This window comes from Diceros bicornis, chromosome X (genome assembly GCF_020826845.1).
Source record: "Diceros bicornis minor isolate mBicDic1 chromosome X, mDicBic1.mat.cur, whole genome shotgun sequence".
Lineage (NCBI taxonomy): Eukaryota > Metazoa > Chordata > Mammalia > Perissodactyla > Rhinocerotidae > Diceros > Diceros bicornis.
The window spans coordinates 15,068,874-15,085,588 of NC_080781.1; the positions used below are offsets into that span (position 1 = coordinate 15,068,874).

Here is a 16,715-nt window from a genome sequence, read left to right on the forward strand (position 1 = left end):
AAGTTCTAGTCATTGCAACAATGAAAGAAAAAGGAATAAAAGGCATTGAGATTGGACAGGAAAAAATAAAACAGTCCCTATTTGCAGATGGCATAAGACAAGAAAGACAGCTATATAGAAAATCCCAAAGAATTGCCAAAAAAGATTCCTAAAACTAATAAGTGAGCTCAGCAAGGTCACAGGATGCAAGATCAACACTCAAAAATCAAGCTCATTTCTATATACTAACAATGAAAATGTGTAAACTAAAATTAAAAAACATAATAACATTTACAACATCTCCAAAGAAAATGAAATACCTAGGTAAAAACTTATTCTAAAAAATGTACAGAATCTGTATCCTGAAAATTACAAAATGATGATAAAAGAAACCAAAGAAGACCTTAATAAATACATACAGACATACAATGCTCATGGACGAGAAGACTCAACATACTAAAGATGTCAATTCTTCTCAAGTTGATCTGTAGGTTTAACACAATTCCTATCAAAATCCCAGCAACAGGCTGGGCTGGTGGCGTAGTGGTTAAGTTCACACACTCTGTTTCGGCGGCTCAGAGTTTGCAGGTTTGAATCCCAGGTGCGAACCAACTCACTGCTCATCAAGCCATGCTGTGGTGGCATCCCAATTACAAAATAGAGGAAGATGGGCACACGCGTTAGCTCAGAGCCAATCTTCCTCAGCAAAAAGAGGAAGATTGGCAACAGATGTTAGCTCAGGGCCAATCTTCCTCACCAAAAAAAAAAAAAAAAAATCCCAGCAAGTTTTTTGGAAACATAAACAAAGTTATTCTAAAATTAGCATGGAAAGGCACAGAACTTAGAATAGCTAAAACAATTTTGAAAAAAAAGAATAAAGTAGGAGGAATCATTCTACCTGATGGTAAGGCTTACTGTAGGACAACAGTCATCACGATGTTGTGGTTTGGCAGGGGGATAGAAACATAGATCAGTGGAACACAATAGAGAACCCAGAAGTAGACCTACACATATATGCCTAATTGATTTTTGATTAAGGTACAAAAGCAATTCAGTGGAGGAAAGATAGCCATTCAAAAACTGGTGCTGCTGGAATTGGATATCTATAGGCCAAGAAAAAAAGAACCTCAACCTCAATCTCACACCTTACAAAGTTAACTCACAATGGATCACAAACTTATATGAGAAATGTAAAATATAAAACCTTTAGGAAAAAAACAAAAGAAAAAAATTTAGGATTGAGGACTAAGCAAAGAGTTCACAGACTGTCAAGTATAATCCATAAAAGAAAAAGCTGATAAATTGAATCTCATGAAAATTAAAAACTTTCTCTCTGCAAAAAAACCTGTAGAGAGGATGAAAAGGCAAGCTGCAAACAGGAAGAAAATATTTGCAAACCACATATCCAACAAAAGACCAGTATCTACAAATATCTAAGCAACGCTCAAAACTCAGCAGTAGGGCCGGCGCCGTGGCTTAGCGGTTAAGTGCGTGCGCTCCGCTACTGGCCGCCCGGGTTCGGATCCCGGGCGCGCACCGACGCACTGCTTCTCCGGCCATGCTGAGGCCGCGTCCCACATACAGCAACTAGAAGGATGTGCAACTATGACATGCAACTATCTACTGGGGCTTTGGGGAAAAAAAAAGGAGGAGGATTGGCAATAGATGTTAGCTCAGAGCTGGTCTTCCTCAGCAAAAAGAGGAGGATTAGCATGGATCTCAGCTCAGGGCTGATCTTCCTCACAAAAAAAAAAAAAAACTCAGCGATAAAAACATAAACATTACTATAAGAAGATAGAACAGATATTTCAGAGAAAAGAACATACTGATGGCAAATTAGCACATGGAAAGATGTTGTACATCATTATCCAAAGGCAAGTGAATACTAAACCTACAATGAAGCATTACTATACACCTATTAGAATGGCTAAAATAAAAAAACAGTGAAAACACCAAATGCTGGTGAGGATGCAGAGAAACTGAATCACTTATACACTGCTGGTGGGAATGTAAAATGGTACAGTCATTCTGGAAACAGTTTGCCAGTTTCGTGTAAAACTAAACATGCAATTACCATAACACCCAGCAATTGCACTCCTGGGCATTTACCATAGAGAAATGAAAACTTATGTTCACACAAAAACTTGTACACAAGTGTTTATAGAAGCTTTACTCCTAACAGCCAAAAACTGGAAACAACCCAGATGTCCTTCAATGGGTGAAAAGATAAACAACTTGTGGTACAGACACACCATGGAATAGTACTCAACAATAAAAAGGAAGGAACTACTGATACATGCAGAAACTTGGATGAACCTCCAAGGAATTATGCTGAGTGAAAAAAAGGCAATCCCAAAAGGTTAAATACCATATGAGTCCATTAATATAACATTCTTGCAATGACAAAATTATCAAGAGAGAAAACACATTAGTACTTGGATGGGTTAGGGATGAAGCCAGGGAAGAAATGACATGAAGGAGGTGGGCGTGGTTATAAAAAGGCAACAAGAGGGTTCCTGGAAGTGGTAGAACAGTTCTGTATCATGACTGTAGTGGTGAATACTTGAACCTAAGCGTGTCACAAAAGCGCAGAGAACTAAATACACATACACACAAACAAACGACTACAAGTAAAGCTGGGGACATCTGAATAGATCTGTGGATTGCATCAATGTCAAAATCCTAGTTGTGATATTTTACTATATTCTTGCAAAATATTACTATTGGGAGAAATTGGGTAAAGGGTACACAAGATCTCTCTGTATTATTTCTTACACCTACATGTGATTCTAGAATATCTCAAAATGAAAAGTTTAATTTTGAAAAAGCTATCACTAAGAATTAATATGAAGAATGTTGGTAAATCTAGATTAAAGAGTGCTACTTATAATATGTATCACTTAAAACTCACCAAAACCAGGAGTGAGGAAGAAAGATTCTGAATTAGTATCTCGGTCATTGTCATTTTCCACTGAAGTTGGATAATTCATTGTCTCAGAACTCATTTCTGTGCTGGATTCTGTTTTAACAACATTTCAATAAGTAAAACATTTTCAAGTGCTGAAAGACAAGAAATCTCAACAGTAATTTTTATATCAGACGAAACTATCCTTCAGGAATGAAGGGGAAATGAAGACATCCTCAGACAAAGGAAAACTAAAAAAAAAATTGTCACTGGCTGACTTACCCTTAAAAAATGGCTAAAGGAAAATCTTCAAACCAAAAGGATATGATGAAGGAAGGGAGAACTTTGGAGAATGAGGAAGGCAGAAAGAACAATAGAAAGAGCATAGATATGCCTGCAGAGAAACTCGATCACTCATACACTGCTGGTGGGAATGTAAAATGGTACAGCTACACCGGAAAACAATTTGGCAGTATTTTACAAAACTCAACTTACCATTACCAGAGGACCCAGCAAACGTGCTCTTGGGCATTATCTCAGAGAAATGAAAACTGATATTCACACAGAAACCTGTACACGGTGTTCACGGCAGCTTTACTCCTAATAGCCAAAAACTGGAAACAACCCAGATGTCCTCCACCCAGCAAACAGATAAACAAACCACAGTACACACATACCATGGAATAGTATTCAGCAATAAAAAAAAAAAAACTACTGATATACACAGCAGCTTAGATGAATCTCCAGGGAATTATGCAGAATGAAAAAAGGCAATCCCTAAAGGTTACATACTATGTGGGTCTTTTATATAAAACTCTTGAAATGGCAGATTAGTGGTTGCCAAGGGCAGGGACAGGGCAGGGTAGGGGTAGGAAGGTGAGAGGAAAAAGGCAGGTGTGGTTTTAAAGGGCAATAGGTGAAATCCTTGTGGTAATGGAAATGTTTTGAATCTTGACTGTGATGGAGCATATGGAAACTTCCTCATGTCATGAAATTATATAAAAGTGAATACACATACACACACAAACAGAAACACACATACAAATACAAATAAACCTGAGAACATCTCAATAAAATCTGTGGACTGTATCTATGTCTATATGCTGGTTGTGATAGTGTACTACAGTTTTGCAAGATGTTATCATCGGGGGAAACTGGGTAAAGTGTACACAAGATCGTTCTATATGATTTCTTACAATTGCATGGGAAGCTAAAATTTTCTCAAAATAAAACTTTCAATTTTTAATTAATTAAGTTTTAATTAGGCAAATCTACCACTAGCTCACATTAAGGGTGTTAATGGATCTAGATTAAACAGTGCTACTTGTAATATGTATCATTTCAAACTCACCAAAACTGGGAGGGATGAAGAAACATGGTGAAGTATCTTGACCACAGCCATTTTCCAAGAAAGGTGGGTAATTCACCATCGGAGTGTGCTTTTCTGGGCTAGTTTGTGCTTTGACCAACATTTCTACAAGGAAAATATTTTTCAAATGCTGTAAGAAAAGACTCCCAACCTCATATTCTAAATCGGATGAAACTATCCTTCAAGCATGAAGCAAAAATAAAGATATTTACAGACAAAGGAAAACCAAAATTATTTGTCAGTAACTGACCTATGCTTAAAAAATGGCTAAAGGAAAATCTTCAAACAGAAAGGATATAATAGATAGAATTCTGGAGCATCAAGAAGGAGAAAGAACAATGGAAAGAGCAGAAATAGATGCAGAGAAACTGGACCACTCACACATCGCTGGCGGGAATGGAAAATGGTACAGCCACACTGGAAAGCAGTTTGTCAGTTTCTTATAAAACTAAGGATGCAATTACCAGAGGACCCAAAAATTGCACTCTTGGGCATTCATCCCAGACAAATGAAAACTTGTGTGAAAGAGTGAAATGAAGCGAAATTAAAAACTATGAACGAGTATTCATAGTAGCTTCACCCCTACAGCCAAAAACAGGAAACCCAGAGGTTTTCAAAAGGTGAACAGATAAATAAACCATGGTACACCCATACCATGAAATACTACTCAGGAATAAAAACGGACTAACTGATACACACAACAATGTGAATGAGTCTCCAGAGAATTACACAGAGAGAAAGAAGCCAATCTCAAACACCACATGATTCCATTTATATAACAATGCTGAAGGCACAAATTATAGATCTGGAGAACAGATTCATGGTTGCCAGCAGTCAGAGACAGGGCAGGGTGTCGGGGTGGGGGGGGAAATGCCAACTGGAGAGAGGTGGATGTGGTTATAAAAGAGCAGTATGAGAGATCATGGTAGTGATGGAACTGTTTTGGGGATTGCCTGTGGTAGAGGATACGTAAACCTGCACATATGATAAAATTATATCAACCTAAATACACACACACAAACTAATACAAGTGAAACTGGGGACATCTCAATAATATCTGTGAATGGTATCATGTTAGTATTTTGGTTGTGATAATTTTCTATCCTTTTGCAAGATGCTACCATTGGGGAAAACTGGGAAATGGGAACACAGGATCTCTCTGTATTATTTATTACAACTGCATGTGCAGCTAAATTTTTCTGAAAATAAAAACTTTAATTAGAAAAAGCTACCATTGTCTTGCCCTAAGGATGTTGAGGAATCTAGAGTAAATATGCTACATGTCATAAGTATCATTTCAAACTCACCAAAATTTGGAGGAATGTAGCAACATGAGGGAATGTCTTGGCCACTGTTGTTTTCCAATAAAAGTGGATAATTTGTTGTCTCAGAGCTCTTTTCCAGGCTGGTTTGAGCTTTTACCAACATTTCTATAAATAAAATATTTTCAAGTACTGAGAGACACGAAATCTCAACCATGAATTCTATATCAGGCAAAATTATCCTTCAAGAATGAAGCAGATCGGGCCGGCCCCGTGGCTTAGTGGTTAAGTGAGCGCGCTCCACTGCTGGTGACCCAGGTTCGGATCCCGGGCTCGCACCGACGCGCTGCTTCTCCGGCCATGCTGGGGCCGCGTCCCACATACAGCAACTAGAGGGATGTGCGGCTATGACACACAACTATCTACTGGGGCTTTGGGGGGAAAAATAAATAAATAAAATCTTTAAAAAAAAAAAAAAAAAAAAGAATGAAGCAGATTCGCAACCACATGAATGGACTCGGAGGGCATTATGCCAAGTGAAACAAGCCAGACAGAGAAAGACAAATACTGCATGATCTCACTTATATATGGAATCTCAAAAAAAAAAAAACGTCGAGCTCATAGAAACAGAGAGTAGACTGATGGTTGCCAGGGGCTGGGGAGTGGGGAAAACAGGGAGAAGTTGGTAAAAGGGTACAAACTTGCAACTAGAAGATGAATAAGGTCTGAGGATCTAACGTATAACATGGTGACTATAGTTGATAACACTGTATTGTATAGTTGAAATTTTCTGAGAGAGTAGAACTTAAGCATTCTCACCTCTAAGAAATAAAAAGGTAAATATGTGAGGTGCTGGATGTGTTAATTGATGGAATCTTTTCACAATGTATACATATATCAAATTGCCACATTGTACACTTTAAACATCTTACAATTTTATTTGTCAATTATACCTCAATAAAACTGAAAAACAGAAATGAACATCTAAATTGTTAAAAAAAATGGGGGGGGCGGAATAAAGACATTCTCACATGAAGAAAAGCTAAAAGTATTTGTCACTAGTTGACTTACACTTGAGAATAGCTAAAGGAAAATCTTCTAGGGACCGGCCTGGTGGTGCAAGCGGTTAAGTGCGCGTGCTCCGCTGCGGTGGCCCGGGGTTCGCCAGTTCGGATCCCGGGCATGCACCGACACACTGCTTGGCAAGCTATGCTGCGGCGGTGTCCCATATAAAGTGGAGGAAGATGGGCACGGATGTTAGCCCAGGGCCAGTCTTCCTCAGCAAAAAAAAAGAGGAGGATTGGCAGATGTTAGCACAGGGCTGATCTCCTCACAACAACAACAAAAAAAGAAAATCTTCTATCAGAAAAGAATGATGAGGGCCGGCCCCGTGGCTTAGCAGTTAAGTGCACGTGCTCCGCTGCTGGCGGCCCGGGTTCGGATCCCAGGCGCGCACCAACGCACTGCTTCTCCGGCCATGCTGAGGCCGCATCCCACATACAGCAACTAGAAGGATGTGCAGCTGTGACATACAACTCTCTACTGGGGCTTTGGGGGAAAAAATAAATAAATAAATAAAAAGAAAGAAGGCTGTCTGTACACAACAGTAATAACATTCATTTAAAAAAAAAGAAAGAAAAGAATGATGAAAGAACAAATCTTGGAGCATAAAAAAGGAAGAAAGAACAATGAAAGCAGCAGAAATATGGATGCAGAGAAACTGGATCACTCACACATTGATGGTAGGAAAGTAAAATGGTACAGCCTCTCTGGACAACTGTTTGGCAGTTTCTTATAAAACCAAACATGCAATTACTATACAACCAAGCATTTGTACTCTTGGGCATTTATCTAAGAGAAATCAAAACTCATGTTTACACAAAAACCTATACATGAACAGTCAGAGCAATTTTACTCGTAATACCGAAAATTGGAAAAAATCTAGTTCTTCAACAGTGAACCAATACACAAACCGTGGTACATCCATACCATGGAATAATACTCAGGAATAAAAATATACACTAGTGATACACGCAACAAGTCAGATAAATCTTCAGGGAATTATGCTGAGATGGATGTGGTTACAAAAGGGCAAGATGAGGCATCCTTATGGTGATGGAAATGTTCTATATCTTGACTGTGATGGTGGACGTCAAACCTACTCATGTGATAAAATCAAATAAAACTAAACACATGCACACAAATCAATACAATTAAACTAGGGAGATACAATACAATTAAACTAGGGATTTTATCAATGTCAATGTCCTGTGTGATGTTCTATTATAGTTTTGCAAGATGTTATTGTTGGGAGAAATGGGTAAAGCATAAACGGTATCTCTCTGTATTATTTCTTACAACTACGTGTGTGTCTTAAATTACCACAAAATTGAAAGTTTAATTTAAAAAAGAGCTACCACTAGCTCACATTAAGGATGCTGATGGATCTAGATTAAACAGTGCTACTTGACATATGTATCATTTCAAACTCACCAAAATTGGGTGGGATGGAGCAAGATGAAGCAGCAGTATCTGGGCCACTGTCATTTCCCAGTGAAGTTGGGTAATACACTGTTTGAGAGCTGTTTTCCAGGCTGGTTTCTGCTTTTCCTGGCATTTCTATAAGCATAATTTTTTCAGCTGCTGAAAGACAAGAACTCTCAGCTGTGAATTCTATACTGGGTGAGATTATCCTTCAGGAAAGAAGGGGAAATAAAAACATTCTGACACAAAGGAAAATTTTTTTAAAAATTGTCCCTAGCAGAGTTATCCTTAAAAAACAGCTAAAGGATTGAGGGTATTATGCTAAGCGAAATCAGCCAGACGGAGAAAGCCAAATACCATGTGATTTCACTCATATGTAGAATATAAAAACAACAACAAACACATAGACACAGAGAATAGTTTGGTGGTTACCAGAGGGGAAGGGGGGAGGGTGAAAGGGGTAAAAGGGCACATGTGTACAGTGACGGATGGTGACCAGACTTTGGGTGGTGAACACTATGTAGTCTACACAGAAGCAGAAATATAATGATGTACACCTGATTTTTATATAATGTTATAAACCAGTGTAAACTCAATAAAAAAAATAGCTAAAGGGAAATCTTTAAACAGAAAGGATATTATGAAAGATGGAATCCTGGAGTATCAGGAAGGAAGAAATAACAATGGAAATATCAGAAATATGGATGGGGAGAAACTGGATCACCCATACATAGCTGTTGGGAATGTAAAATGGTACAGCCTCTCTGGAAAACTGTTTGGCAGTTTCTTATAAAGCTAAACATGCTATTACCATAAGATCAAGCAATTGCACTCTTGGCATTCATGACAGAGAAATGAAAACCTATATTTACACAAAAATCAGTACATGAATGTTCATAGCAGCTTTACTTGCAGTATCCAGAAACTTGGAAAGAAAAAAACAGATGTCCTTCAATGTGTGAATGTTTTTTTAAAAAAAAACTGCTGCATATCTATATCATGGAAAACTCTTCATCGATAGAAAGGACCTATTGAGAAATGAAAACTCATATTTACACAAAAATGTATATATGAATATTTATAGCTGCTTTACTCCTAATAGCCAAAAACTGAAAGAAACCCAGAGGTCCTTCAACAGGTGAACAGTTAAACAAAATGTAGTATAGCCATAGCACGGAATACTATTCAGGAATAATAGTAATAAACTATTGATATATGCAACAAACTGGATGAATCTTTAGGGAATTAAGCTGAGTGAAAAAGCTAATCCCAAAAGGTTATATAGGGTATGATTCCACTTATATAACAATCTGAAGAGACAAAATTATAGAAACAAAGAAGAGCTCAATGGTAGCCAAGTGTCAGGGATAGATCTTGCGGGAAGGGAGGGTGGGTGTGGTTGTAAAAGGGCAATAACAAGGGATCTTTGAGTGATGGAAATGGCCTCTACCTTGACTGTGGTGGTGGACATGCAAACCTACTCATGTGATAAAATTGCATAGTGCTAATTACACACATGAACGTGTACACACACACACACAGATACAAATAAAACTGGAGGCAAGTCAATAACATCTGTGGATTGTATCAATGTCAATATCCAGATGTGACACCACACTACAGTTTTGCAAGCTGTTATCATCGAGGAAAATAGGTAAAGCATAAATGGGATCTCTCTGTATTATTTCTTACAACTGCATGTGAATTTTAAATTACATCAAAATAAAAAGTTAAAGAAAGAGCTGCAACTGGCTTGTATTAAGGATGTTGATGGATCTAGATTAAACAGTGCTACTTAAAATATGTATCATTTCAAACTCACCAGAATCAGGTGGCAGGGAGAGAGATGAAGAGCCAGTATCTGGACCACCGATACTTCCCACCAAAGCTGGGTAATACACTGTCTGAGAGCTGTTTTCCAGGCCAGTTTCTTCTTTTCCTGGCATTTCTATAAGTATGAGTTTTTCAGGTGCTGAAAGAAAAGAACTCTCAACAGTGAATCCTAAGGCGAAACTATCCTTCAGGAAAAAGATGAAATAAAGACATTCTGAAACAAAGGAAAACCAAAAGAATTTGTCCCTAGCAGACTTACCCATATAGAAAGGCTAAAGGAAAATCTTCAAACAGAAAGGATATGATGAAAGAAGGAAATTTGGAGCATCAAGAAGGAAGAAAGAACAATGGAAAGAACAGAAATATGGATGAGGAGAAACTGGATCACCCATACATTGCTAGTGAGAATGAAAAATGGTACAGCCTCTCTGGAAAACTGTTTGACAGTTTCTTATAAAACTAAACATGCTATTACCATAAGACTCAACAATTGCACTCTTGGCATTCATGACAGAGAAATAAAAACTTATGTTTATACAAAAACCAGTACATGGATGTTCATAGCAGCTTAACTCCTAATACCAAAAACTGGAAAAAAAAAGAACTAATGTCCTTCAATGGGTGAATGGTTAAAAACAACTATTGCATATTGAAACCATGGAAAACTATTCATCAATAAATAGGGAGGAAGTATTGATACATGCAACAACCTGGAAGAATCTTCAGGGAATTATGCTGAGTGAAAAAAAAAGACAATCCTCAAAGGTTACATACCATAAGATTCCCTTTATGTAACACTCTTGAAGTGACAAAATTATAGAGACCAGGGTTTGCCAGGGGTTAGGGAACGGACAGTGGAGAAGGAAACAGGGACCTGAGAGAGGTTGGTGTGGTTATAAAAGGGCAAGGTGAGGCATCCTTACGGTGATGGAAATGTTCTGTATTTTGACTGTGGTGGTGGATATCAAACCTACTCTTGTGACAAAATTAGATAGAAATAAATATAAATACACATAAATTACTACAAGTAAAACTGGGGGTATCTCAATAACATCTGTGTATTATATCATTGTCAATTGTGATGTTTTACTATAGTTTTGTTGTGACGTTTTACAAGATGCTATCATTGGGAGAAAAGAGTAAAGTGCAAAAGGGATCTCTTTACATCGTTTTCTACACATATATGTGAATCTAAAATTATTTCAAAATAAAAAGTTTAATTTAAAAAAATGAGCTACCGCTAGCTTGCACTAAGGATGTTGATGCATCTAGGTTAAATAGTGCTACTTGTAATATGTAGCAAGTGAAACTCACCAAAACCGGGTGGGAGACTGACAGATGAAGAGGAAGAACACTGGCCATTGTCATTTCCCAATAAAGTTGGGTAATTCATTTTCTCAAGGTTGTTTTCCAGGCTGGTTTCTGCTGTTTCTGGCATATATATAGGAAGAACATTTTTTAAGTGCTTAAGAAAAGAACTCTCAACCATTAATTTTATATGTAGCGAAACTATCCTTCATTAATCTATGGGAAATAAAGATGCTCTTACATGAAGGAAAACTAAAAGCCACTCTCTAAAACTAAAAGAACTTGTCCCTTACAGACATACCCTTAAAGACAGGCTAAAGGAAAATCTTCAAACAGAAAGGATATGATGAAAGAATGGATCTTTGAGCAGCAAGAAGAACGAACAATGGAAAGAGAAGAAATATGCATGCAGAGAAATTGTATCACTTATATATTATGGGTGGAAGGTAAAATGGTGCAGCTCTTCTGAAAAAATATTTTAGCAGTTTCTTATAAAACTAAACATGGAATTACAATATGACCCAGAATTGCCCTCTTGGGCATTCATCTAAAAGAAATGTAGGGGCCGGCCCCATGGTTTAGCGGTTAAGTGCGCGCACTCTGCTACTGGCAGCCGGGTTCAGATCCTGGGCACGCACTGACACACCGCTTCTCCGGCCATGCTGAGGCCGTGTCCCACATGCAGCAACTAGAAGGATGTGCAAGTGTGACATACAACTATCTACCGGGGCTTTGGGGGAAAAAAAGGAGGAGTATTGGCAATAGATGTTAGCTCAGAGCCGGTCTTCCTCAGCAAAAAGAGGAGGATTAGCATGGATGTTAGCTCAGGGCTGATCTTCCTCACAAAAAAAAAATAATAATAATAATAAAAGAAACGTAAACTTATGTTTACACAAAAACTGGTACATGACTGTTCATAGAGCTTAACCTGATATAGCCAAAAATTGCAAATATCCCAGGTGTCTTTCAAAGGGTAAACAGATAAACAGTTGTACATCCATACGATGGAATAGTACTCAATAATACAAAGGAAAGAACTATTGGTACATGCAAAATTGGTATGAATCTCCAGGAAATTAATTTTAGTGAAAAAAAGCCATGCCCAAAAGGTTATATAGTATTCTATTCCATTTAAATAACAATATTCAAGTGACAAAATTATAGAAAGGGAGATGAATTCATTGCTTGCCAGGGGTTAGGATGGGGCAGGGTGGGAGGAAAGGGTGACCAGAGGGAGGTGGCTGTGGTATAAAAGGGCAAGATGAAGGGTCCTTGTGGTGATGACAGAAGTGTTCTGTATCACAACTGTGGTGGTGGACAGTTACACCAACTCATGGAATAAAATTGCACAGAACCAAATACACACACACACACACACACACACACACACACACAAATGTGGATTTAATCAATGTCAGTATCCTGAGTAATATTTTACTATAGTTTTGCAAGATGTTATCGTTGGGGAAAATGGGTAAAGCACAAATGGGATCTCTGTATAATTTCTTACAACTACATGTGAATCTAAAAGTATCTCAAAATAAAAAGCTTAATTAAAAAAAGAGCTACCACTGACTTGCATTAAGGATGTTGGATCTAGATTAAACAGTGCTATTTGTAATATGTGTCATTTCAAACTCACCAAAATTGGGAAGGATGAAGTCAGATGAAGAGGCAGTATCTTGGCCACTGTCATTTCCCAATGAAGTTGGGTAATATATTGATTCAGTGCTGTTGATTGATTCAAAGCTGGTTTCTCCTATTCCTGGCATTTCTATAAATAAAAAGTTTTCAAGAGCTATAATACAAGAACTCTCATCCGCAAATTCTATACTGGGTGAAACTATCCTTCAGGAAAGAAGGGGGAAATAAAGACATTCTCACACAAAAGAAAACTAAAAGATTTTGTCCCCAGCAGACTCATTCTTAAAGAAAGACTAAGGGAAAACCTATCAGAAAAAGTATGATGAAAGACGGAATCATGAAACATTAGAAGAAAGAAAGAACAATGGAAAGAGCAGAAATACGGATGCAGAGAAACCGGATCACTCATACATAGCTGGCAGGAATGCAAAATGGTATAGCTACACTAGAAAACAGGTAGTTTCTCATAAAACTAAAGATGCAATCAACCTATAACCAGCAATTGCACTCTTGGGTATTCATGTCAGAGAAATGAAAACTTCTATTTACACAAAAACCTGTACATGAATATTCACAGCAGCCTTACTCCTAAGAGTCAAAAACTGGAAAAAAAATGTAAAATTTTCTTCAACAGATGAACAGTTAAACTATGGCACATCTATACCATGGAATAGTACTCAGCAATAAAAAGGAAGGAACTAGAGACACATGCAACAACTTGGTTGCCATTAGGGACTTAAGTTGAGTGAAAAAAGCCAATATCAAAAGGTTACATCCTATACGCATCCGACTATATAACAATGATGAAGTGACAAAGTTCTAGAGATGAAGAATAGATCACTGGTTGCCAAGAGTTAGGGACAGGGGAATGGGGAGGGCAGGGCCACCAGAGGGTGATGAGTGTGGTTATAAAAGGACAACACAAGTGATCCTTGTGGTGATGAAAATGTTCTGTACCTTGACTCTGGTGGTGGACATACAAACCTTCTCACGTAATAAAATCACATAGAACTAGATGCACAGACACACAAATGAATACAAGTCAAACTGAGGACAGCTGGATAAGATCCGTGGATTATATCAACATCAATATCCTGGTGGTGATATTTTACTATAGTTTTGCAAGATGCTACCATCGGGGGAAACTGGGTAAAGGGTATCATTCTGTATTATTTCTTACAACCCCTTATGACTCTACAATTATCTCAATATAAAACTTTTAATTAAAAAGAATAGTTCTTGCTAGTTTGCATTAAGGATGCTTTTTAATCTAGATTAGAGGATGCTATTTATAACATGTGACACTTCAAACTCACCAAAATTGGGAGGGATGCCGAGAGATGACGAGACAGTGTCTGGACCTATGCTGTTATTTCCCAGCAAAATTGCATATTTCATTATTTCAGGGATGTTGGCCAGACTGGGTTCTCCTTGTGGCAGAACTGCTGTAGGTACTGCCAGAGTTGGCTGGGCAGACGAGGTAACACTGTTGGTAGTTTCAGCACCTTCACCCACAGGGCAGGAGAGGACAGAGAGACCAGGTACTGGGCCGCCTGGTGTGTAAAACGGCTGTAACGAATGTACAGAGACGATTTTGGGAAGTGAACTATCCCAGAGGCCCAGCTGCTGCACTTCCGGGAGTGCTGTTGACTGAAGCGATGTGCCCTCAGGGCTGGTCTGGACACAGCTTTCCTGTCTTTCCGCTGGTAAAGACGGGCTGCCATCTCCCTGTCCAGGTAAGAGAACAGAATGGGTTAAGCTCTCTTCTCTGGTTCCTGCACTTTAATTTCTCCATGAAGTATACAATCAAAACTTTTTTGTGTAAATCCAGTTGACCTCTAAAATGACACAAACCCAGTATAAATCACCTGTGAGTGAAACTGAGAATTAAAAAGTGTGTGAAAGCATGAATACCTATTTTCCCTGCAATATCGTTTTCCACAATTAAAGACAAATGCTGAATTTTTATTATATGATTTTTATTCCTCTTCAACCCTACATTTTGATTGCATTTTATACGTTATGGTTACAAACATAAAAATATTCAGTGTCATAATTTCTCAAGCCTAAACTTCAGCATTCTTCCCACAGAGGTTTAGTCTTCTAGGGGCTGCTAAAGTAATTCTAGATCAGCCTTGCAATCTCACAGAGTTATTAGTTCTCACTCACTTCTAACTGATTGGCATCTTTAGGAACTAGAGGTTTATCGAAGAAGTAAAAATGTTTTTATAACACTTACGCAGTTGAATGATAATGGTTTCTCCCAAGGATGTTGACCTTTTGAAATGATTCCATAAAGGTGGTTCACCTGTCTATTCGTGTTTTCAATAAGTTCACGTAAATCCTATTATAGTAAAAAAATATTTTAGTAGTTCCTATTTCAAATGAAAAGTAACATATAAAAAGATCAATAAGCCAAATTCTACTGCTAGAAACAAAGTTCTCAAGCCGTCAAAAACGTCTCATTTTCCACTTGATGCCTGGCTGTAGGTGACATAGAGCCGAGCTGGCTGAGGTGAGGAGCCCCCACCTCCTCCTCAACCACTCCATGTCATTCTAGCATTTTAAGAAGCTTTACTACTGGAAAGTCAATGTCCCACAATTCCTATAAGCCATCACACTTATGATGGAGTCATTTTACATCAAGGAAGGTGCCATTTTAGGAAAGAAATTTTCAAATCTGCTAAAAGGCCAAAGAGCCTCTTTCCATATGATGATGGCATTGAACTAACAGGCAGTGAGCGTTCCACTCGGGAAAGAACAATGAGCCAAACAGAACACATGTGACTTCCGGCTTCAAAGTATTTTAAAATCATGCAATCAACAATGAACCTTACAAAACCTTTGAGTATATGTCCCCTGCATGCCAATCAGCTGTGTGACTGATAAAACCTGAGAATTCTTGAAATACACAGAAATTTCATTCGGGCAGAAGATACACTTAAATAAGAGGCCAGAACCATTTCCTCACTCATGCATTCAAATAAACACTCATTGAGGGCCCACCACCTGTCAGAACTACTTTGCTAGATGCTGGGAACATAGATCTTAAAAAAAACAACAACAAACCACAAAAAAAGCCAGCTCCTGCCCTAAGGAACTCCCATTTTAGCTGGAGAGAGAGACAAGTAAAGAGACGATCCCAATAGAGAAAGGGATTAGCAGGCTGGAGCAGTGGTTCTCAAAGTGTGGTCTGTGGACCAGCGGCATCAATATCACCTACTGACTCGGGAACTCGGAGAGTGGGGGCCGAGATCCGTGTTTTCACAAGCCCTCCAGATGATTCTGAGGCACGATCAAGTGTGAGACCCACTGGCCTCTAGCACTGAGGTAAACAGCAGAGGCTCTAGGGGAATGAAGTTGGGTTCAAATACTAGAGTTCTGCCACTTATTAGCTCTGTGACCTTGGGCAAGTTACTTAACTTCTCTGTGCTTCAATCTCTCAATAGATTGTGAAAACCTCTCTCAGAGTTCTCTTGAGGACAAAGCAAGGTGCTATAATATTATGTTAATACTAACACAATAATAACAATACTGCACGATGACTGGTCCAATAGTGCTCAATTGTCTATTATCACTATTATTACCAGTGCCATAACACAAGTAAGAACAGGAGGCTAAATGTGCACAGAAAAAGGGTACCTAACCCAGGCTGGCAGTTATGGCAGGCTTTTCAGAGAAGGATATGTCTGTGTTGAGAATTAAAAGATGAGAAATTGTTCTCCAGGTGAAGATGCATGGAAGGGCATACAGGGCAGAAGGAACAGCATATTCAAAAATGCCAGAACATGAATAATCATAATATATTTAGAGAACTATTTCTAGTTTAGAGTAAAGCATGAGACTTAGAGGAAAAAGTGTTGGGAAAGGAGGCTGGGGAGGCAAGTAGTACCATATTTAGATTTTTACCCTGAAGGCAATAGAAACTCAA

The 16,715-nt window shown here is 38.3% G+C and overlaps 1 protein-coding gene across 1 annotated transcript in view; it reads right to left on the reverse strand.

Annotated features, from left to right (window-relative positions):
* Window positions 1–16,715, reverse strand: part of BEND2 (BEN domain containing 2) — a 52,223-nt gene that overhangs the window by 18,107 nt on the left and 17,401 nt on the right. The window contains exons 5-12 of the mRNA XM_058535512.1: window positions 15,024–15,128; window positions 14,101–14,512; window positions 12,783–12,914; window positions 11,147–11,257; window positions 9,822–9,971; window positions 8,009–8,158; window positions 4,236–4,358; window positions 2,891–2,998 (exon numbers count right to left, since the gene is read on the reverse strand). Of these exons, the coding sequence (XP_058391495.1) occupies window positions 2,891–2,998; window positions 4,236–4,358; window positions 8,009–8,158; window positions 9,822–9,971; window positions 11,147–11,257; window positions 12,783–12,914; window positions 14,101–14,512; window positions 15,024–15,128 (1,291 nt within the window). The remainder of the gene's footprint in view (window positions 1–2,890; window positions 2,999–4,235; window positions 4,359–8,008; window positions 8,159–9,821; window positions 9,972–11,146; window positions 11,258–12,782; window positions 12,915–14,100; window positions 14,513–15,023; window positions 15,129–16,715) is intronic.